Consider the following 22768-nt stretch of genomic DNA (forward strand, 5'->3'; position numbering starts at 1 on the left):
TCAAAACTTGGAAGCAATCATGACGTCCTTCAATAACTGAATAACTCGTACATCCAGAAAATGGAGTATTAATCAGTCCTTTAAAAAAAAAGAACTGGGCTACCAAGCCACAAAAAGACATGAGGAAACCTTAAATGTGTATTACTAAATGAAAGAAGCAATCTGAAAAGGCCACATAACTGTATGATTCCAACTATAACATTCTGGAAAAGGCAGAAACCATGGAAACAGTAAAAAGATCAGTGTTTGCCAAGGATCTAGGGGAAAAGACAGATGAGTAGGTAGAACACAGGGGATTTCCTAGGCAGGGAAACTATTCTGTATAAAGATACATGCATTGCATGTTTACCCAAACCCACAGAACGTACAGCACCAAGAGTGAATAATGTAAATGGACTTGGGCTGATAACGATGTGCAGGTTCATCGATTACTTACAAACTTACTACACTGGTGGAATGTTGTGGAATGCTGATAGTGGGGAAATGGCGAGGGGGTATAAGGAAACTTCTGGCTCCTTGTACTTTCTGCTCAATTTGTACTTTCCATTCAGTTTTGCTGTGAAACTAAAACTACTCTAAAAAATAGTGTCTACTGATTTATTAAAACCGGTAACAATATCTGTATCCCCAGTGTCTAGCATGGTATCTGGTCTATAGCGAATACTGAAAGAGTAGTAATTTAAAAAACACACAGCACAGAGCAAGGCATGTAACAGTTCAATAAACCACAGCTTTTATTATGAACTAATACGATACAGAGAAACAAAACAAATTTGAGGGAATGTTACCACACATTAAACAGAGTTGAGAGTTTTAATCAAAAGAGTATCTTAGATGTTCAATGCATAAGTCACATGGACTCCATGTCTGGAATATTCTGAAATTTTTAGGGACACCATTTTAGGAAGAGCACTAACTACAGGGTAATGGAACATCTGGCTAGCCAAACAGAGGAAACGATGAAGAATGGAGAGGGTATAGATAGAACCCTCATATGAGGAACTGCCAAGATGGAAGCAAGCTCTTTAAATATCTAGACCTTTTTTGTGTGGAAGAGAAAATAAGATTGATTTTGACTCCTTCATTAGTCTCTAATGAGAAAAACTGAACAAAGTCACCTTCCAACATAGCTTCCCCTGTTCTTTTACTTGTAGTATGTTTCCCCTGTGTTCCAGAGAAGACCAACGTACTAACACTAGGCACCTCCTCATTTCACATTATTGTTCCTAAGGTTCATTCCTCCACTATATCATAAAATTCCTGAAATTAGAACTATGCAGAATGCCAGTTCTGCATTACCTGGCACAACTGTACTACACAAAAGAGAACAACTTTACGAAATACTCCTATGAAGACTAAACTCAATTTAATGATTATACAAGAACAACACATCAAATTTCACTAAATAAAAACCAAAATTAGATTCCTTAAGATTCAAAGGCAATTCTATCCACTGTCAGGTAAGACATACAATTAAAGGATTATTATACAACCCCAGGCTACTGCATGTAGGCACTCTGAAGTAGTTAAGACTGTGAGAGGTTAAGCTCAGGGCTTTTGTGTTTCAGATCAAGTTTAGTGGTTGGCAGCTTTATCAAATAATAATAAACCAAATATATGTATTATTGAATAAAATGGTGTTAAAACAATAGATTTAACACCTTCAGTTCAGTTTAGTCACTCAGTCCTGTCCGACTTTGCAACCCCATGGACTGCAATGCACCAGGCCTCACTGTCCATCACCAACACGTTGGAAGAAAAATTAAGTTAGAGCCCTATGTCACATCAAAAATGAATTCCAGATTCAGGCAGGTTCCCCCAGCAAGCCAGAATGCAGCTTTCCAGGGAGCTCTGCCCTTCAGAGAGCCACAGCTGCACCTCCTCCAACCAAGTCTGGATCTCTGGGAGCAGCCTCTTGAAGATGTGTTTCTTCCTTGGGTGCTCTCCCTTAGCCCTAGAGGCCACAGCTGATCAGTATCTCTACTATTCCTGTATTCTTCAGGCTGTTCTTTTTCCCTTAGGTAATCTCTTATGTGAGCTTAAATGGTAAAGAATCTGCCTGCAATGAAGGAGACCCCAGTACGATTTTTGGGCTGGGAAGATTCCCTGGAGAACGAATATCTATTTAGTTAACAATTCTTTATATTAAACTTTATCTGTTAAGTTTAAAAATAAATAAATTTCAGATGATCTATAGTACTAATTATACCTCCCTTGCCTTCCTTAACTCTGCTGCCAATCTAGCAACCAGTGATTGGGTTTGGGGTTGTTTTTTTTAAATGTTAAGTCAGATCACACCACTCCTCAGCTCAAAACATTGTCAATGATTCCCCATAGTGAAAGTCAATCTTTACAATGCTCTAGGGCCCTATAATACCTGTGACCTTTCACCTCTTATTTTACTGCTCACTTCTCCCTTCCTCTCCCACATCCCTCCACCCACCTAATAATTTCATTCTAGCCACACTGACCTCCATGCCATCCCTCAAACATGACAGACACATTCCTTCACTAAGGCATTCGCAAAAATTGATCCCTCTGTCTGGAATACTCTTCCTTCAGATATCCACATATTAGTTCTTCTATCACCTTCAAGTTTTTGGTCAAATGTCACCTTCTCAACAAGCTTACTCTGACCACTCTATTTACAACCAGCCTACCCCGCCTCCTTTTACTCTGTTCCATTTTTTTTTTCTTTTTCTATAGCACTTATCACCTAACAATCCATATGATTTGCTTATGTTTGTTGTTTAATATCTGTTTCTCCCATGCCAGGGCAGGGCTTTTTATTATCTGTGTGGTCCACCGATATATTCCAAATATCTACAATTGTGCCTGGCAAGTAGTACACACACACATTTGTTAACAGTTTTACACTTGTCTGTGGGATTAACTAACGGCCTTCTGCTTCACTACTTAGGAACAAGGACTAGGTTTTTTTCATCATTTTATTTCCTAGAGCTCTGCCTAGACTAGGCACGCAAACATTTATTAACTGTAGATTTTTTTTGGGGGGGGGTCTATCAGAAGATACAATTTTAAAACAACTGACATTATCCAGGACTTATAAGAGTGTAGGGGAAATCTACCCTCTCATATACTATTGGCAGGTATGTAAACTGATACTTTTTGAGAGTAAGCTAGCAATAGCTATTAAAATTTAAATCACTCAGAGCTCACGCCCTTTAATTCAGTAGTCTTACAGAAGTACCTGAAAAGTATGTACAAAAATATCTAGACCAGAATTACTTATAAAATGGAAAAATTGAAAGCAATCTACGTATCTACCAATAAAGATAGAGGCAAATAAATCATGGTTATTTGGTATATGTTATGTGACAACATTCTTTAAAAAGAGTGAGGTAGATCTGTAGCAATCAACTGGAAAGTAGCCCACGATCTAGTAAACAGATCAGGGGGCTCTGGCATCAGATAACCTGGATTTGAATCCTGGCTCCCCTCACTTCCTAGCTAGGTAATTCTAAGCACTTTTTAACTTCTCTGTGCTTCAGTTTCCTCATCAATAAAACAGGAACAATATTATAATAGCATCCACTTCACTGACAAGAAGATTTCCTGAGATAATGCATGCAGTGTCTATAGCACATTTATAGGCACATAACCATTTAAGTATATAATCAGTACAGTTATTATTTACAAGTGAAATAGACAAGTTGCAGACCTATGTATGTAAATCATGTCCATTTCAGGGGGGAAAGTCTATGAAATTTATAGAAAAAAGTCAAGTACAGAAAACGTAATAATGGTTTCCTCTTAGAGATGAGAGAAGACATACTTAATAACTACCCTTTTTTAATGGAAAGAATTTAGAATATAGTGTTTTTAACTGAAAAAGAAATGAAGTAAAATCAGAGCAAATGCTTCTAAGAGTTTAACTTAGATTTAAAAATATTACAGTTTGAAATAGTTTACATTATATATACTCTTTGAATTCTCAAGATAAAACAATCAGCTGAAATTTGACTATTAAAGTTACCTTCGCTCTAAATGAGTAAACTAGGGTGCACAAGCCAAAAAACAGTTTTTAAAAAACTTACAAAATAAGGACGTGGACTGCAAGGAAATCAAATCAGTCAAACCTAAAGGAAATCAACCGTGACTATTCACTGGAAGGGCTGATGCTGAAACTCCAATACTGTGGCCACAGCATTTGAAGAGCCAACTCACTGGAAAAGATTCTGATGTCGGGAAAGATTGAGGGTAGGAGAAGGGGACAACAGAGGATGAGCTAGTTAGATAGCCTCACTGACTCAATGGACATGAACTTCAGCAAATTCTGGGAGATAGTGGAGGACAGAGGAGCCTGGCATGATGCAGTCCATGCGGTTACAAAGAGTTGGACATGACTTAGTGACCAAACAAGAAAATTATTACACTTTAACCTATAGATTTTACACACAAATCAATTCTTTTTTTAACCTACAATATCTCCACAAAAAATAAAAGATATGTCAAAGAAAGAAAAGAAAACAACATCAACGTAAATTAAAACTGCTTCTAAAATGGGATACCTGAGAATTCCCTGGCAGTCCAGTGGCTAGGACTCTGTGCTCTCACTGCCGAGGGCCTGGGTTCAATCCCTGGCCAGGGAACTAAGATCCTATGAGCCGTGCAGCGCGGTCAAAGAAAAAAATAAAAAGGAATAAAAGCTAGATTAAAGTCAAAAAGTAAAAGTTACCTTTTACTGTCAGTTTAACTCAAAAGAATTCTGCAATTTTTTAATAACAGCAGGGTTAGGAAATTCAAGTGTGCTTAAAGCTAAAGTGTTAAGTAGTGGTCTATACTAAGTTCAGCGAAAGAGAAAAATAAATCCCAAGATGAATTTCTAAGACACAGACACAAATCACTCAAATACACCGAATTCTCTCTCCTTTGTTAACAGTAGCTCCTGGCTGCTCATTTACTACACTAATTGAAAATACTGCAATCTATGCAAACTAAATCTCATCCCATAGTCACAGGATTTGAAAAATGGGGAATAAACCTGTAGTAAGAATACATGATTTCTTGAAACTAATTTTTCCTAGCCTCTTTCAAGTGCTTAGTCACTTCTCCCTATTTACATCAAAGACCATTTCACATCTAGAAAGAGGGAGGGAATTTTGATTCTGGACTGTCATGTCACCTGAGCCGCCCTAGACGTTTGCTTCCATGCAACTCAAGAGAAGGCAGCCGCCAGCTAAGCATACCTACCACTCCAGATCAGAACCAGAAGCCACTGGGGCTCCCTTTACTCTGCCTCTGCCTGCAATAACAAAGAGGTGTTTGTAGAAGCGCAGTGTTTTCTTCCCTGACACCAAATGCAAAAGGTGAGGATTAAAAGGTAGCCTGAAAACTCGTTTCCTCCAACAGTCCACCAGAGAATGCCTCCCATCTACTGAAACAGAAACAGCATCCAGATTTTCACACAACTCCAGGTGTGTGGGTGCTAGACATCTCTCCTCAGGCAGCTAACAAAATCTAAAACTAGAGGCAAACAGGCTTCAGAGTACACTCCAAGAAAGAAGTTAGCATTAAAATCTGGTAACATGGTTTCACGTTCCTCAAAGGCAAGCACAAAGAATCAGGTTTTCATGAAATATTATCTTAAGAGACAACCCTAGGCAAAGGCAAGTTTTTAAGCACCAACTATGTGCCAGTGCCAAATCCCAACATTCCACTCACACTTAAAGATGCTAAGCACACACGCTGACTATAGAAATACACCTGAAAGAACTCTCACTCCCAGATACAACAGTACCTTGCCAAGGACCAGGCACAAAATAGTAACACCTGGAACCATGTGGTCACTCTCTGAAGCTGGGCTTAGCCAACTTCCCAGAGGTCGGGAAGGCCTAACAGCCACCTGGGACTATTTAGGATAGGACTCTTTCTCCTTCCTTCCATGGATGGAAGTGCTATAAAAAGACACGTTTTTGCCTCGATTTCAGCATTCCCAAATACCGCCTTAATACTAATCACTTTATGTAAGTCATGTTATCTCCCTTATAGACAAAAAATAAAGGCACGAATGAATATCTTCTTATGAGAACACTCAAGTTCAAAGAGGCTAAGAAACCTGCATAGTGCTTGTTAGTGAAGGCTCCAGGTGCTTTAGACGCCCAGGCCCCAGCACTTTACCATTAAGCCACGACGTCTCTCAAGGAACGCTACTAAAACCAGTTACTGATCCGAGCCAGTTAGTTTCATGCCACAAAACTGAGCTCAAAGCATTCAGTGACATGGACGGAGGCGGGGCGCGGGGAGGGCACATCACCACTACCTAAGCAATTTTTCTTCTAACGAATATAGCACATGTTCCTGATTTCCATCCTCCTCACGGGCAGAACCCACGTGCCGGTCCCACCGCTACCCAGAGCAGCTCCCTCTCCACGCTGCCCAGCTCACCCGCACCCCCCTCACGCCGCCCCCACCCCAGCCACGGCCAACGCCGGCACCTCCCGCCCCCTCGCCAGAGACGGCCGTCCAGGCCCTCGCACCGCCCTCGCGTGCAGCCAGCGCCGGACCCCGCGCGCTCCCGCCTCCGCCCGGCGGGGTCACCTCCGGGGCCTATGCGCGCCCTTCCCGCCGCCCGCAGGTCCCCTCGCGACGCCGGCGCCGGGCAGGCCGCGCCCGCCGCGCCTGCCATGGTGGGCGCCTCACCGTCAGGCAGAGGAGCCGGGCCCGGCTGCGCCATGGCCGGGCGGCCAGCCTCGGAGAGCGGGGATGGGCGGGGAAGCGGCGTCCCGGGCTCCCGCGGGCTCAGCTGGCGGAGGAGGCGTCGACCGAGCCGCCGCCGCCGCCGCCCAGGGAGGAACCGCTAAGGCTGAAGCCGCCGGCGCCGCCACAGCCGCGGGCAGAGACGGACCCGAGCGCCGACCTCCGCCTCCTCATCCTGACAGCGGGAAATAAGCAGTGCGCAGGCGCGGGGGGGATGGGGCGGCACGTGACGTCGCCCTGAGGGGAGGGGAGGGGCTTCGCGAAGGGAGGGGCGCGCAACGCGAGGCGGAGGCTGGAGGAGGGGCGAGGGGCGTGGGGGGGGAGGAGGAGGCTGAATACGGGAGGAGGGAGGGGAGGAGGGGGAGGGGGAACAAGAGGAGAGCTGCGGCGGCGGGAAAGGCCAGGCCTTGTTCAGGGGCAGCTCCCCGCCCTCCGCCCCAAAACAGAGGCGAGGAAAAAATAATTACAAAAAGAAGGGCGAGAGAGGAGGCTAGATCGTGAAATTAGTGCAAATCCAGCCTCTACCTCTTCTAGCTGTGTGACCTTGGGCGAGTCACTTAACCTCTTTAAACCTCACAGCCTCTGCCTATATAATGGCTACTAAAAGTTTAAATAAAGTGTGCGGAACTGTTTCTTAGGTACTTTCCATCACGCACCTATGTGCGCTATGACTTTTCAGTGCCACGCATCACGAGGGGTGATGGGGATACAGCCAGACACAGTTCTTGCACCCACGAGGGGAGAGGAAGAAGATGGTAGGTAGACAATACCGCCCTTACACCTGGGCATAGGTACACACATTAGAGACGCACCTCTACCCCAGCTCTGACCGCATTCCTTACCTAGTGTCCAGGGACCATGCCCACCTGGCATCTGTGCTTCTCTTTCAGGACCAAGTTCTTGGAACTTGTGACCCCTGAATTCCCTCCCCAAATGACTGGAGGCTGTGGGCTCTTCTCCAGGCCATGTTCTCTAAGGTAGAGTCTGGGGACCCCTAGAAGTGGCTGAGGGGCAGCTGTGCTTGGGGGAGGAGCACATCACTCAGACATTTGAGCTTCTGTGTACACAGATGCCTGGAGAAGGCAATGGCAACCCACTCCAGTACCCTTACCTGGAAAATCTCATGGACATGGACGGAGGTGCCTGGTGGGTGACAGTCCATGGGGTCGTGAAGAGTCAGAGACGACTGAGCGACTTCACATTCACTTTTCACTTTCATGCATTGGAGAAGGAAATGGCAACCCACTCCAGTATTCTTGCCTGGAGAATCCCAGGGACAGAGGAGCCTGGTGGGCTGCCATCTATGGGGTCGCACACAGTCGGACACAACTGACACGACTTAGCAGCAGCAGCAGTACACAGATGCCTAGTGCAGGACAGAGATGGAAAAAGAGGGCAGGTGGGCCAGGGCAAGTGCTCCCACCACCACCTCAGTTTAGCATATAAATCTGAGGAGTCTGGGGATCCTAAATTTGAACCTGGTCTTCCATGGCATTAAAGATGTATATTTGTCAACATAGAATAGAGCATATGAACAGTTGGAGTGATTTATAATTTTAAATAATTTAGGTAGACATGTTGCATCTGTTTGTACTTTTGCCCCAAATTCTGCTAACATTAGAAAAGGGCCTATACACAGACTTGAGTCTTTTGAGCAGTTAATATCTTCGAATGACTGATATGCCTTTGAGAGAGCAAGCAGAGTGGCTTCCCCAATCCCCCGTTAAATGACTCTCCTGCAGATCCATGCTGGACATGAAGACCTTTGTCCAGGATAAGACAGCCCAGTGCAGCTTCTCTCTGGTGATGACTAATTCAAGGCAGGGACCATAAAGATAGCAGATGCTGATACCCTCTACAGAAGGAACTCTTCTAGTGAGTAAGAGGTATGTTTATTGCCATTGATAATCTGAGGCTTGAAGCCAGGCCCCCAAGGTCAAGGTCAGTCAAAAAGGATTAGACTGCTGATCTAAACACATAGAGCACCCCACACAAAGGAGGTGGTTGAAAAAGCAATTTGGAAATCACATTAGGAGCATGCATGGATTATGTACATTTTCATATTTTTAGGTAAATCCTAACACCCAGCAATTCCACCCCCAGGCATACATTTTAAAGAAAACTAGTGTATGCTCAAAGCCTTTATTAACTGTAAAGGCATGATTCTTATACTCTGAAAGAAATTGGGAGATAAGATTTAAACACATGTAATAATTACTTATCAATTACATTGCACATGTGCCACAGTAGATACAGAATATCTAAGGTGATATAGCTTATAATAAAATAAAAGCCCAAGAATTCATCAACAGAATAGATAAATTTTAAAATATTCATAAAATGGAATACTCTACAGCAATAATAATGAACAAACAACAGCTACATAGTCAATATAGATGAATTGCACAAACATAATTCTGAGAGAAAGAAGTTGTAGAATAATACATACAGAGTGAGTCCATTTATATAAAATTTCAAAACAGGCAAAACTAAACCTCATCCACGCTGCTGCTGCTGCTAAGTCACTTCAGTCGTGTCCAACTCTGCGACCCCATGGACTGCAGCCCACCAGGCTCCTCCATCCATGGGATTTTCCAGGCAAGAGTACTGGAGTGGGGTGCCATTGCCTTCTCCAAACCTCATCCATACAAAGTTGGTAAACTGTAAAGATGGGAAGAGAAGGACTTTCACAGAAGTCATGACAGTGGTTCCTGAACCAGGGAGGGAAGGACACAGGGATGAAGGATGGTATCTAAAGCCCACCTTCTACGGTGCTGGCAATGTGATATTCCTTAAACTGGGTCCACCTAAACTAATTATAAATCTGGGAAGGTGATGTTCAGATGAGAAAGACCTAGGAGTATTTGCCAAATACAAGCTTAAAATGAGCCAACTTGATGCAACTGCTGGAAAGTATTGATTCTGTGCTTCATAAACAGAGTCACAGAGACTCTTATTAGAATTCACAATTGAAAAAAAAAAATAGAGTCACAGTGTGTAAATCACAGGAGGTGATGCCTGTTCTGCACTTTGCCCTGATTAGGTCACATCAGCAGTGCTGACTATGTTTGCTCTGCACACCATTGTTTGCAAGGGTACACTAACCAGCTGGAGTGGGTGGAGTCCCAGGGAATGAAGAATCTGAAAATTATTTCCTGATGGAAATAGCAGGCAAAAGTACTCTAGTGGGGGAGGCGGGGGAGATGACTTGAGCTGTGAAGGCTGTCTTCAAATTGTGGAAGTCAATGTGTACAAGCCTGCTGTATGCCCAGAAACTGCAGCAAGACAGGCTTCAACCAACCTGAAGAACTTTTTCTCAGAGCTAACTAGAGAGAAGGGGCTACTTTTCAGGGAAGGAATCCCTGTCATTGTAAGTGTACAAGTAGAGCTGGCTAGCAACTGGTCAGAGATGCTTACAGGAGGATTCCTACTACATTGGTGGAATTAGACTAGACCATCTTTACAGTCCTTTTCAATGTCAAGGTTCTGCAATACTAATGGCAATAAGTTTGCTGCATTTTAAAGTTTACTAGGTTTCCCTGGTGGCTCAATGGTAAAGAATTCACCTCCCAATGCAGGAGATGCAGGTTTGAGCCCTGGATCAGGAAGATCCTCTGGAGAAGGAAATGGCAACCCATTCTGGTATTCTTGCCTGAAAAATCCCCCTGAAGGGCTACAGTCCATGGGGTCACAAAGAGTTGGATGCAACCGAGCATACATGCAGCTTCTCATGTATTACTTCATTTTACTTCTCACAGCATTCCAGAAGGTTTACAGTAGACACAAAGTAGATAAACCAAACATTCCTGGATAAATCCCATGTCAAAATTCTCCAAATTTTCCTTGTCAGAATCCTCCAGTTTCTGCAAGTGCAGGTACGGCTCTGAGATGAGGTGTCCCAACTTGACAATCAGCTGACAGTACTCAGAAGTGTTGGGGTTCTCTCTGTCTAGGATCCAGATTCTCTAGGGCAGGAAGGAACCAAAGAGTAGGCTTATGACACCATACTTCTCTGATCTTCAATAAAGGCAACTTCTGTGCAGGATAGAAGTGTTTCACATGTAGGCTTTCCCCTTGTAAGCTTTCTGTAAACCATCCACATCAATGCTATTTGATCACCATTCACCTGCTTCTCACTTCTTATTGGATTACAAACCATAATTTTAACCATTATTAATAATAACACCACTTAGCTGAGCACCTACTACTATATGCTAGAGATATTACCTGATAACAGCTCTTAGGAGTAGATTCTATTATCCCAGAACTCAGAGAGGTTAAATGACTTGTCCATGTCACACGGTAAACAGAAGAACTAGAATTCAAATCCAAATCTGTCTCACCCCAGAGTATATGCTTTTTGCTGTCAGTGCTGACTAACCATGTCTATCGGGTATCAGCAAATACCCCAACACTTCAGTGCCATTATCAACTGAATTCATTTTTAGAAGTTTAAATGATATCTCCGAAAGTTACCCTTCTTTTTAAAATAATGTTATTTATTTATTTTTGACTGCGCTGGGTCTTCCTTGCTGTGCAGGCTTTTCTCTAGTTGCAGTGAACGGGAGCTAGTCTCTAGCTGTGGTGCATGAGCTCTAGGTGTGCGGGCTTCAGTAATTGAAACCCATGAGTCCAGTAGTTGCAGCTCCCGGGCTCTAGAAATAGTTGTGACAAATGGCCTTATTTGCTCTGAGGCACATGGTATCTTCCTGAATCAGGGATCGAAGCCATGTCTCTTGCATTGGCAGGTAGGTTCTTTACCACTGAGCCACCAAGGAAGCCCATGTTACACTTCTTTTAATTACTTGTTTATTTTTTCAGATTATTTGACTAAAATTCTAGTTTTCTTTTTTTCAATATATAGAGAAAGCAAAAATACTTCCTCAACCTCTCCTCCCCCCAATACACACGCAATCCCACACCTCTCTCCAGGGCAAACTACTGTTGTTACCAGCTTTGTATGAATCCTTTCAGACATTTTTTTATGCATCTATGAACATGCTGAAACACATGCCTCTGTTTTATCTTCCTCACGTAGATATGATCATATTGTACATTTACTCTGAGCTTGTGTTTTTCCTCAACGGTATGGTCAGTACCTATGGCTTTTCTTCATTCTGTTTAACTCTCATGTAGTTTTCCATCTCGGTAAATGGTTAGGTTACTGACAGTTTTTCATTACGTACAAGCAATGCTGCAAGGGACATGCATACCTATCTGGGCACTTATAGGAGTGACTTTTCAGAAGATTTAATCTACCCCCTTAGAATTACTAGATCAAAAATCATGAACACTTTTTCATTTAATGAATGTTGACAAAAAGTATCACATCAATAATACGACAACAGTATGTGCACATATTTGTTTCTGTACCTCCTTACCAATACTGGCTTTTTCAGTCCTCTTTATGTCTGCTAATCTGATGGACCAAAAAAATCTGATGGACGATAAGCATTTCCCTGAATATCAGTGAGAGTAAAAACCTTTTCGTGTTTATTTTTATCTGCTGTTTGCATATAGCAGATAAAAATAAATTTATATAAAGTTATATAAACTTTATATAAATTAAGCTATTTGTCTTTTATTATTGATTTGTAGGTGTTCCTAGGTATTCTGGATAGTAACTGTTGGTATATTATATATAGTGTATTTTCTTCTAGTTTGTTATTTGTCTTTTCATTTTAATAACACTAATAGTGTTATTTACTTATAGAAGTTTTACATTTTTTATTTTTAAAAATATTTATTTATTTGGCTGTGCAAGTTCTTAGCTGTGACACTTGGGATCTTCAATCTTTATCACAATATGTAGGATCCTTTTTTTTAAAGTTGCAGCATGTAGGATCTAGTTCCCTGACCAGGGATCAACCCTGGGCCCCCTGAATTAGGAGTGCAGAGTCTTAGCCACTGGATCACCAGAGAAATCACAGAAGTTTTACATTTTAATTGTCAACTTTTATATCTTTTCATAGCTCCTGGATTTTTCATCTTGTCCAAGAAGGCCTTTCTCACTTCCAAATTCATACATGTATTCTCAATAGTTTTCCCAGTATTTCCCCAATATTATAATTTTAGTTTTTCATGTTTGGATTTTTAATCTACCAGGAATTATTTTTCATATGGAATGAGGCAAGGGTGGAAAAGTACATGGCAACCCACTCCAGTATTCTTGCCTGGAGAATCCCAAGGACAGAGGAGCCTGGCAGGCTATGGTCCATAGGATCACAGTGAGTCCGACACGACTGAGTGACTTAGCATGCACGCACACAGAGGCAGGGGATCTAACTTAATTTTTTCAGATAAATAGGCAACTGTCCTCAAATCATTATTTCCCTACTTTAATTGTTGATAAGTTTCTATAGATATATTAACTAGATTTATTTTTTTGCAAGAGGGGGGAAGAAACCTCAAATAGGTTTTTAAAAAGATGGAATTTGGTTGCTTATGTAACTGAAATATCCATAGCACCAACTGGTTTGGAAAGAAGCTTCAAATAGAGGAATAGAGCGTGAGGCTATTTTGGTGGAGACCTGAATGGAAAGATGGAGGCAGCCACAGGAAGATGTGAAAGGAAAAGAATATTCATGCAAAAAGAGGATAAATGTATAAAAGTTTTACAAATATAACTAACTTGAAATGTTCAAGAGATAAAAGAAAGCCACAATGAGTGGAGCAGGGCGAATGAAGGCCAGAGGAGTATGAGACTCCTAGAGAGGTAAGAAGGGTCAAATCCTGTCAGACACTGAAGCCACAAGAACGATTTAATTTTATTCTATTTTATTCCTTCTATTAGGGCTTCCCACATGGCACAGTGGTAAAGAATCTGCCTGCCAATGCAGGAGACACAAGAGACTTGGGGTTGATTCCTGGGTCAGGAAGATCTCCTGGAGTAGGAAATGCAACCCACTCCAGTATTCTTGCCTGGAAAATTCCATGGGCAGAGGATTGTGATGGGCTACAGGCCGCGGGGCCACGAAGAGTTGGACATGACTGAGTGACTGAGCACACACACATTCCTTCCATTATGGGAGCCACTGGAAAGTTTTAAAGGGAAAAGCTACAGGATTTGATTTATACCTTTTTTTAAAAAAATTATTTATTTTTTTATGGCTGTGCTGGATTTTCATTTCTGCGAGGGCTTTCCTCTGGTGGCATGAGTTAGGGTTACTCTTCATTGCAGTGGGCGGGCTTCTCATTGCAGTGGCTTCTCTTGTTGCTGAGCACAGGCCCTGTGGTGTGGGGCTTCAGTAGCTGCAACATGTCAGCTCAGCACTTGTGGCTCCCAGGCTCTAGAGCACAGGCTCAGTAGCTATGGCACACGGGCTTAATTGCTCCAAGGCATGTGGGATCTTCCTGGATCAGGGATCAAACCTGTGTCTCCTACATTGGCAGGCAGATTCTTTACCACTGAGCCACCAGGGAAGATCTAATTTACACTTTTAAAAGAGGTCACCCTGGCCACCACTTGGGAATGCAGATTATGAGAGAGGAGAGAGGTAAGAATGGAAGTGGGGAGGGCAGTTAGGAAGTGCTGCCATGCTCAGAAAGACAAAGGATGGTGGCTTGGTCCAGAATTATATCAGAAGAGATACAGAAAAATAGGTATTGGGGGTTGAGTTATTTATTTATTGAGGAGAGGATTTGCTAAGGGGGGGAATATAAGGTTCTGTTTTTGCCATAGTACATGTAAGATGTTTCTTGGGTTTCTGAGTGCAAGTGTCAAGTAGATAGTTGAGGGGGGAAAAAAGTAGCTGGTTAGATATACAAATTTGGAGCTCAGGCATGGACATATGGTTTAAGAGTCACCAGTTTACATGATATTTATAGTCAGTAGCTAAGATATATAAAGAACTCTGTAAAAATCTAGAAAAACAAGACTGAAAGCCTGATGGAAAAAATGGGCAAAAGGACATGGCGGTTCATTAAAAAAGACTAAGTTCTTTACACATATCAACTTCACTCAAAGTAGAATTCAGAATGGAACTACACAGATACTGTTTATCATTGACTGACAAAAATTCGAGCGATTGACAACCTACCCTTTTAGTGAAGCTCTGTTTAAAGAACAAAATGGAACAAATTCTGTGGAGGGAAAATTTGATAATATTTAACAAAACTTTATGTTCACAGGCATTTACCTCTTGATTCAGTAATCTCTTTTAAAGGAAGTTAGCCTGGGGATACATCTGCAAAAAATAAAACAACAAATGAACAAGGTTATTAATTGTGACATTATTTTAATATCAAAACAGTATTAAAAACAACCCAAAGGCTACATAGGAAACGTGCTGAATTAAAGATAGTACAGCTATACAACTGAGTACTACATAGCCACAAAAGAGAATGAAATAGGACTTCTCTGGTGGTTCGGTGGCTAAGATTGCAATACCATTGTAGGGGGCCTGGGTTTGATCCCTGGTCAGAAAACCAGAGCCCACATATCACAACTAAGACCCAGCGCATCCAAATAAAATAAGTAAATAAAAATATATATGAAAAATAGGCTTTAAAAAGAGAATGAATATTTCTGAGTACTAGTATGAAAAGAATGCCTATATTGTTAAATGAATCAAAAGTATGTATTGTATGTTATGTGGTGGGAAGGAGGCTCAAGAGAGAGGGGGATATATGTATACTTATGGCTGATTCACATTGTTGTATGGCAGAAACTAGCGCAACATTGTAAATCAATTATCCTCTAATTTAAAGAGAAATTTTTTTAAGTATATAGTATGCTACATTTTGTTAAGAAAAAAGTGGGGGGATAAGCCTATACTGTCTATATTTCTTAATTTTTAGTACAGCTCTATTGAGATAGAATTCATATAAAGTAAAATTCACCCTTCTAAGGTATACATTTCATGATTTTAGTATGTTCATGAAGATATGCAGTCATCACCACAATCAATTTTAGAACATTTTTATTAACACCAAAAGAAACCCTTTACTCATTGTCAGTTCAGTTCAGTTCAGTCGCTCAGTCGTGTCTGACTCTTTGCGACCCCATGAATCGCAGCACGCCAGGCCTCCCTGTCCATCACCAACTCCCGGAGTTCACTCAGACCCACGTCCATCAAGTCCGTGATGCCATCCAGCCATCTCATCCTCTGTCGTCCCCTTCTCCTCCTACTTCTAATCCCTCCCAGCATCAGAGTCTTTTACAATGAGTCAACTCTTCGCATGAGGTGGCCAAAGTACTGGAGTTTCAGCTTTAGCATCATCCCTTCCAAAGAACACCCAGGGCTGATCTCCTTCAGAATGGACTGGTTGGATCTCCTTGCAGTCCAAGGGGCTCTCAAGAGTCTTCTCCAACACCACAGTTCAAAAGCATTGATTCTTCGGCGCTCTGCCTTCTTCATAGTCCAACTCTCACATCCATACATGACCACAGGAAAAACCATAGCCTTGACTAGACGGAACTTTGTTGACAAAGTAATGTTTCTGCTTTTTAATATGCTGTTTAAGTTGGTCATAACTTTCCTTCCAAGGAGTAAGCGTCTTTTAATTTCATGGCTGCAGTCACCATCTGCAGTGATTTTGGAGCCCAGAAAAATAAAGTCAGCCACTGTTTCCGCATCTATTTCCCATGAAGTGATGGGACCAGATGCCAAGATCTTCATTTTCTGAATGTTGAGCTTTAAGCCAACATTTTCACTCTCCTCTTTCACTTTCATCAAGAGGCTCTTTGGTTCTTCTTCACTTTCTGCCATAAGGGTGGTGTCATCTGCATATCTGAGATTATTGATATTTCTCCCGGCAATCTTGATTCCAGCTTGTGCTTCTTCCAGCCTAGCATTTCTCATGATATACTCTGCAAAGAAGTTAAATAAGCAGGGTGACAATATACAGCCTTGACATACTCCTTTTCCTATTTGGAACCAGTCTGTTGTTCCACGTCCAGTTCTAACTGTTGCTTCCTGACCTGCATACAGGTTTCTCAAGAGGCAGGTAAGGTGATCTGGTATTCCCATCTCTTTCAGAATTTTCCACAATTTATTGTGATCCACACAGTCAAAGGCTTTGGCATAGTCAATAAATCAGAAATAGATGTTTTTCTGGAACTCTCTTGCTCTTTTGATGATCCAGCAGATGTTGGCAATTTGATCTCTAGTTCTTCTGCCTTTTCGAAAACCAGCTTGAACATCTGGAAGTTCCCAGTTCACGTACTGTTGAAGCCTGGCTTGGAGAATTTTGAGCATTACTTTACTAGCGTGTGAGATGAGTGCAATTGTGCAGTAGTTTGAGCATTCTTTCGCATTGCCTTTCTTTGGGATTGGAATGAAAACTGACCTTTTCCTGCAGTTATGGATAGCTATTTATCTATTTTCCATAAATATGGACTTATGGACATTTGATATAAAAGGAATCATACAGCATGCTATCTTTTGTTTCTAGCTTTGTTCACGAAGCATAACATTTTCAAGATTCATTCATATTATAGCATGTATCAATATTTGGTTTCTTTTTGTGGCCAAACAATATCGTACTGTATGCATATAACTACATTTTGTTTATCCATTCATCAGCTGAGGGATATTCCCATACAACACTTCTGTAATATACATATATAAGTTTTGTGGCACATGCTTTCATTCACTTGTCTATCCAACTGTGAGCTGATGGCTCACATGGTCACTCTATCTCTAGAATGTTGAGGAACTACCAAACTGTTTTCCCAAATGGCCACACTGTTTTACAGTTCTATCAGCAATGAAGGTTCCAAATTCCCTACATCATTGCCAACACTTGCTGTTGTGTTTTTTTTCAATTTTAGCTATCCTAGCAAATATGAAATGATATATCATTCAGGTGTTGAGTACATTTCCCTGAAAGCTAATAATGTTGGACATCTTTTCATATGTTTATTGCTATTCTTTATTTCTTTGTGTGAATTTGAGTCTTTCAGCCTGAAGATTCCCTTTAGTATTGTTTGTAGAGCAAGTCTACCAGCAATGAACTCTGTTGGTCTTAGTTTATATGGGAATGTCTTAATTTCTCCTTCATTCCTGAAGGATAATTTTGCTGGATATGGAAATGCTTGTTGACAATCTTTTTCCTTCAGCACTTTAAATATGTCATCCCTCTGCCTTTAGGTCTCTATGGTTTCTGATGAGAAGCCAACTCTTAACGTTATTATTTTATGTTATGTGATGGTTCACTTTTCACTTGCTGTTTTCAAGGTTTGCTGTTTGGTTTTTGTCTTCAACAGTTTGACTGTGATGGAGCTAAGTATGTAGCTCACTTGAGCTTTTCATACGGAATTAGTTGAGCTTCCTGAATATGAAAATTAATGTTTTTCATCAAATTTAGGAGGCTTTCTGCTATTATTTCTTTAAATATTCTTTTTCTCTCTCCTCTCCTTCTCCTTCTGGGACTCCCATTATTCATATGTTAGTATGCTTAACAAGGTGTGTCCCACAGGTCTCTTGGGCTTCCCTGGTGGCTCAGCTGATAAAGAATCCACCTGCAATGGGAGACCCAGGTTCGATCCCTGGGTTGGGAAGATCCCGTGGAGAAAGGAGACTCTGTTCATTTTTCTTCATTCAAAAGAAATTCTTTTTGATTCTCAGACTGGCTGATCTCAAATGACCTATTTTCAAGTTTGCTGTTTCTTCCTTCCAGTTCATATATTCTGTCTAGCTCCTCTAGTGAATTTTTCATTTCAGATATTATACTTTTTGACTCCTAAATTTCTACTTAGTCCCTTTTTATAATTTTCATTTCTTTATTGATAGTCTGTATTTGGTACAGCATTGTTCTCATACTTTAGTGTTTTAGGTATGGTTTCCCTTTTTTTTGGCTGAACCATGCAGTATATGGGATCTTAGTTTCCTAATCAGGGATCAAACCCATGTCCCCTGCATTGGGAGCATGGAGTCTTAACCACCTGACCACCTGACCACTAGGGAAGTCCCATAATATAGTTTCCTATAGTTATTTGGAAAGTCTTTATCTAATAAGTCTAATGTCTAGACTTCCATAGGGACAGCTCCTACTGACTGCTCCTTTTCCCCCCTATATAGAGGCCATTCTTTTATGTCCAGACATGAATGATGCCTCATTATGAATCATAATTTTTTTCTTGAAAATATAATGTGGTGACTCTGGAAATCATACTCCCAATTCCCCAGGATTTGTTGTTGCTCCAGTTTGTTGTTGACACTCTTTTGGTTAGTTTGTTTAATGACTCTCCTGGGCTAATTCTATGAAGTCTGTATTTTGGGTTTACACAGTCACTGAAGTCTCTATTCAATTATTTTAACAATCAGCTAATAATTAGACAAAGAGTCCCAGCCATTGCCGAGGGGCTCTTTGTGTGTATTCGGTCATGACTTCAATGCTCCAGTAGGCAGTTTATAACTCTGCCTTATCCTTAACTTCCTGCTTGTGCAAAGCCTCAGGACTGGCCAGAAGTGAGAGATTGAGGCCCCTCAGATCTTTCTCAGACATGTGCACAGCCCTACACAAGCATATGTCCTTCTAAGGTTCCAAGAATAAGTCAGATATGGTCAAAATCCTTTATGGGCATCTCATTCCCCAGATTTTCCTTTCAAGTTTTCGGTCAGCCTCTTATTAGTCCCAACTGGTATTACCACTTCTGGCAGCAGTGACGTTAAACAATTACAACTGACTTTCCCCTGGGGATAGGGCTGTTTGCAATGAGTGAGCTCCGAGCTCAGTTCTAATGAAAACAAGCCCTAAGAGTGGAGATTCTTAGAGAGCTACCAGACAGACCAAATAGTGACAGTTCTCTGAGCTGGGGATTTTGCAGGGAGATTCAAACCTACTCCGTTCCCTCCAGGGCCTTCTAGGCTGCTTGTTTTCATAGCTGCTAGTTTCATATCTACCACAAAGCTAAGGAGACGGGAAGGAGAAGAGAGTAAATTAAAATGTCAGAAAGTGTTTTGTTCTTACTGAGTTTTAGCAGTTTTTCTTGAATGAATCCTTCTTGAATTTTAGCAAGCCTGTGGTTAATTTCCAGAGTTCTGAAAAAGTTGGCTTTGACCTTTTATGCCTGCATTTTTGTTGCTTTTATGGAAGACTAGATTTTCAGAGACCTTTATTTTGCTATTCTGAAAATGTTTCTATATGTATTCATTTTTTCACAAAAGGAAATGATAAACCACAGACTAACAAAAATCACTATTGAGAGAAGTCCTCAAACTATTTGGATATGTTATAGGAGATAGCAAATGCACAAATATATTGATTTTATTGAGAACCAGGATTCTGACCATGTGAGAAATAAGATACAAATATAGAAGGACAAAAATCTAGCAGTATTTGTTGAATTTGAATTAGTATTAGAATTTTTTTAATGTATATGTTTTTTAAGAGTTTATGATTTTTTCTCAGTCAACTGAAAGATCTTAGAAGCAATGATACTCTCTTAGCAGTGAACATATCTAAGACCCAGTTCTTGGTTTCTAAACACTATCTCCCTCGGGAATTCCCTAGCAGTCCAATAGACAAGACTCCATCTTTCCACTGCAGGGAGCATGGGTTCAATCACTGAAACTAAGCGGCAGGAACAGGGGCGGGGAGGAACATTTGGAAAAATTGGAGAAATGAATGATTCCAGGGCAGGGAAGGTAGAATATGAGCCTGGGATGTATTTTGAGCCAGGAAGCAAAGAAGACCAAAAAGGCTGAAGAAAGGGTGAGGGAAGGAAATAAATAGATGAGAAAGATTAACAGGTACAAACTTCCAGTTGCAAAGTAAATGGGTGATGGGTATGAAATGTACAGTGGGGGGGAGGTAGTCAATAACCATGAAAAATAAAAATAATAAAACATCTTTTTAAAAATGATTAAAGAAAGCTCAAAGACTAAGTGAGTGAGTGAAGTCACTTAGTCATGTCCGACTCTTTGTGACCCCGTGGACTGTAGCCTGCCAGGCTCCTCCATCCATGGGAATGTCAAAAGGACACAGGAGACAGCTTGACTTGACTCCCATTGGCCAAATTAGTGGCAATTTGAGCATCAAAATGTGTAACAATGATAATGGTTTATAATATGTTAAATTAACATTTCTGTTAATCTATAGTATAGTTAGGTGAAAAAGAAAAGTAGAAATGAAGAGCTTTTCTTTACAGAAGAAACCCAGCTAATAATGTTAGAAGGAAAAATAGAAAACTAGAAGAAAACAACCATTCTGCAACCCCTGATGCGCTAATTGGTTCTGGCAAGGATTATCAATAGATGGTAAATTATTGAATAAAATATTTGGAGGCAATAGAATATTCACAAGATCTCCAAGTATCACCTCAGAGATTACTCACTAACTACAAAGCAGGAAATGTAGCTTTTCAGTGGAGAGACCCAACAGTCTCCACTCTAACCAAGTGATCAGACTTAGGGAACACCAAGAGGGACAATGTGACAGGAGGAGCCTCCTGATGAGATTTTCTATAAAGTCCCAAGAGCAACTGTTCAGGTTTCTCACCAAAAAAAATGTCAAATCTGAATCTAATCATAAGTAAGCAATCAGATAACTCTAGGCTAGAGTTTCTCAACCTGAACACCACTGGTAATTTGGGCTGGTTAATTCTTTATTGTGGGTACTGCTGTGTGCACTGAAGAATGTTTAGACACATCCCTGGTCTCTACTCGCTACATTCCAGTAGCACCTTGCTATAGATTGAATGTTTGTGTCCCTCCAAAGTTCATATGTTAATATCTGAATCCGCAAGGTGATAGTATTAGCAGGTGGGACCTCTGGAAGGTGATTAGATCGTGAGAGCAGAGGCTCATGAATGGGAATAATATCCTTATTAAAGCTATGGTTTTTCCAATAGTCATGTACGGATGTGAGAGTTGGACCATAAAGAAGGCTGAGCATCAAAGAATTGATGGTTTCAAATTGTGGTGCTGGAGAAGACTCTTGAGAGTCCCTTGGAATGCAAGGAGAGTAAACCAATCAATCCTACAGGAAATCAACCTTGAATATTCTTTGGAAGGACTGCTGCTGAATCTGAAGCTCCAATCCTTTGGCCACTTGATGGGAAGACCCAACTCATTGGAAAAGATCCTGATGCTTGGAAAGAGGCCTTCCCCTGGTGGCTCAGTGGCAAAGAATTCACCTGCCAATCCAGGAGAAGAGGAGATGTGGGTTTGATCCCTGTCATGAAGATCCTTGGAGGAGGGCATGGCAACCCACTCCAGTATTCTTGCCTGAAGAATTCCATGGTCAGAGGAGCCCATAGGATTGCAAAGAGTCAGACATGACTGACGCGACTTAGTAGACATGTACACACTCTAGCAAAGAGTGCAGGGAAAAGGAAAAGGGGGCTGTAGAGAATGAAATGGTTAGATAGCATCACCGACTCAATGGATGTGATTTTGAGCAAACTCCAGGAGATAGTGAAGGACAGGGCAGCCTGGCACGTTGCAATCCATGGGGTTGCAAAGAGTCAAACACAGCTTAGCAACTGAACAACAAAAACAACAAAAGAGGCCCAAGACAGCTCCCTCCCTCCTTTCACCATTTGAGATTATAGCAAAAAAAAGTCCATGAACCAGGAAGTGGGCCTTCACCAGACGCTGAACCTTCTGGCATCTTGATCGTGAAATTCCCAGCCTCTAGAACTGTGAAAAATAAAGTTCTATTGTTTACAAATGACCCAGTCTATGTTATTTTGTTATAGCAGTCCAAAGGGATTAAGATACACCTTTCAAGTTGTGACAACCAAAAATGGCTTCAAACATTGCCAAATTTACCCTGGAGGTAAAAAAATCACCCTAGTTGAGAAATATTGATCTAGAATGCATTCTATAAGAGACAGCTCTGCCAAAAATCATCGTTGGTGGGAAGGAGGGCAATGGCAGGGGGAGGGGTCATCTGTTCTACAATAAAAGAGACTAGAGATACTAACGACCACATGTAATAGATACATTTTGATTGGATCTTGGATTTAAAGAAAAAAATGTCTATAGAAGTTATATATTAGAAATTTGGAGAAATTTAAATATGCACAGCATATTAGGTGACATTAATTTATTCTGGTTTAGATGTCATAATAGTACTATAGTTACTTAGGAAGATCTTT

General features: G+C 41.2%; 2 protein-coding genes across 15 annotated transcripts in view; both read right to left on the reverse strand.

Moving 5' to 3' along the window:
- The window catches only part of RABEP1 (rabaptin, RAB GTPase binding effector protein 1), a 92097-nt gene extending 85178 nt beyond the window's left edge, over positions 1–6919 (reverse strand). For 8 of the 9 annotated variants that reach the window (XM_042255572.1, XM_060395358.1, XM_060395355.1 and 5 more), the window contains exon 1: positions 6664–6919. In XM_042255572.1, the coding sequence (XP_042111506.1) occupies positions 6664–6697 (34 nt within the window). In that variant the 5' untranslated portion in view covers positions 6698–6919. Of the gene's footprint in view, positions 1–4532; positions 4622–6663 lie in introns of all 9 variants that reach the window. The other variant, XM_060395352.1, reaches the window with a different exon arrangement.
- Positions 6920–7814: 895 nt separating this feature from the next.
- Positions 7815–22768, reverse strand: part of ZFP3 (ZFP3 zinc finger protein) — a 102624-nt gene continuing 87670 nt past the window's right edge. For 2 of the 6 annotated variants that reach the window (XR_009595528.1, XR_003590714.3), the window contains 3 exons: positions 22239–22307; positions 14859–14906; positions 8849–10685 (listed from right to left, as the gene is read on the reverse strand). The gene's annotated coding sequence lies outside the window, so the exon portion shown is untranslated. Of the gene's footprint in view, positions 8087–8848; positions 10686–14858; positions 14907–22238; positions 22308–22768 lie in introns of those variants that run through there. The other 4 variants (XR_006061149.2, XR_006061148.2, XR_009595527.1 and 1 more) reach the window with 3 other exon arrangements.

Source organism: Ovis aries, chromosome 11 (genome assembly GCF_016772045.2).
Source record: "Ovis aries strain OAR_USU_Benz2616 breed Rambouillet chromosome 11, ARS-UI_Ramb_v3.0, whole genome shotgun sequence".
In the NCBI taxonomy this organism is placed as follows: domain Eukaryota; kingdom Metazoa; phylum Chordata; class Mammalia; order Artiodactyla; family Bovidae; genus Ovis; species Ovis aries.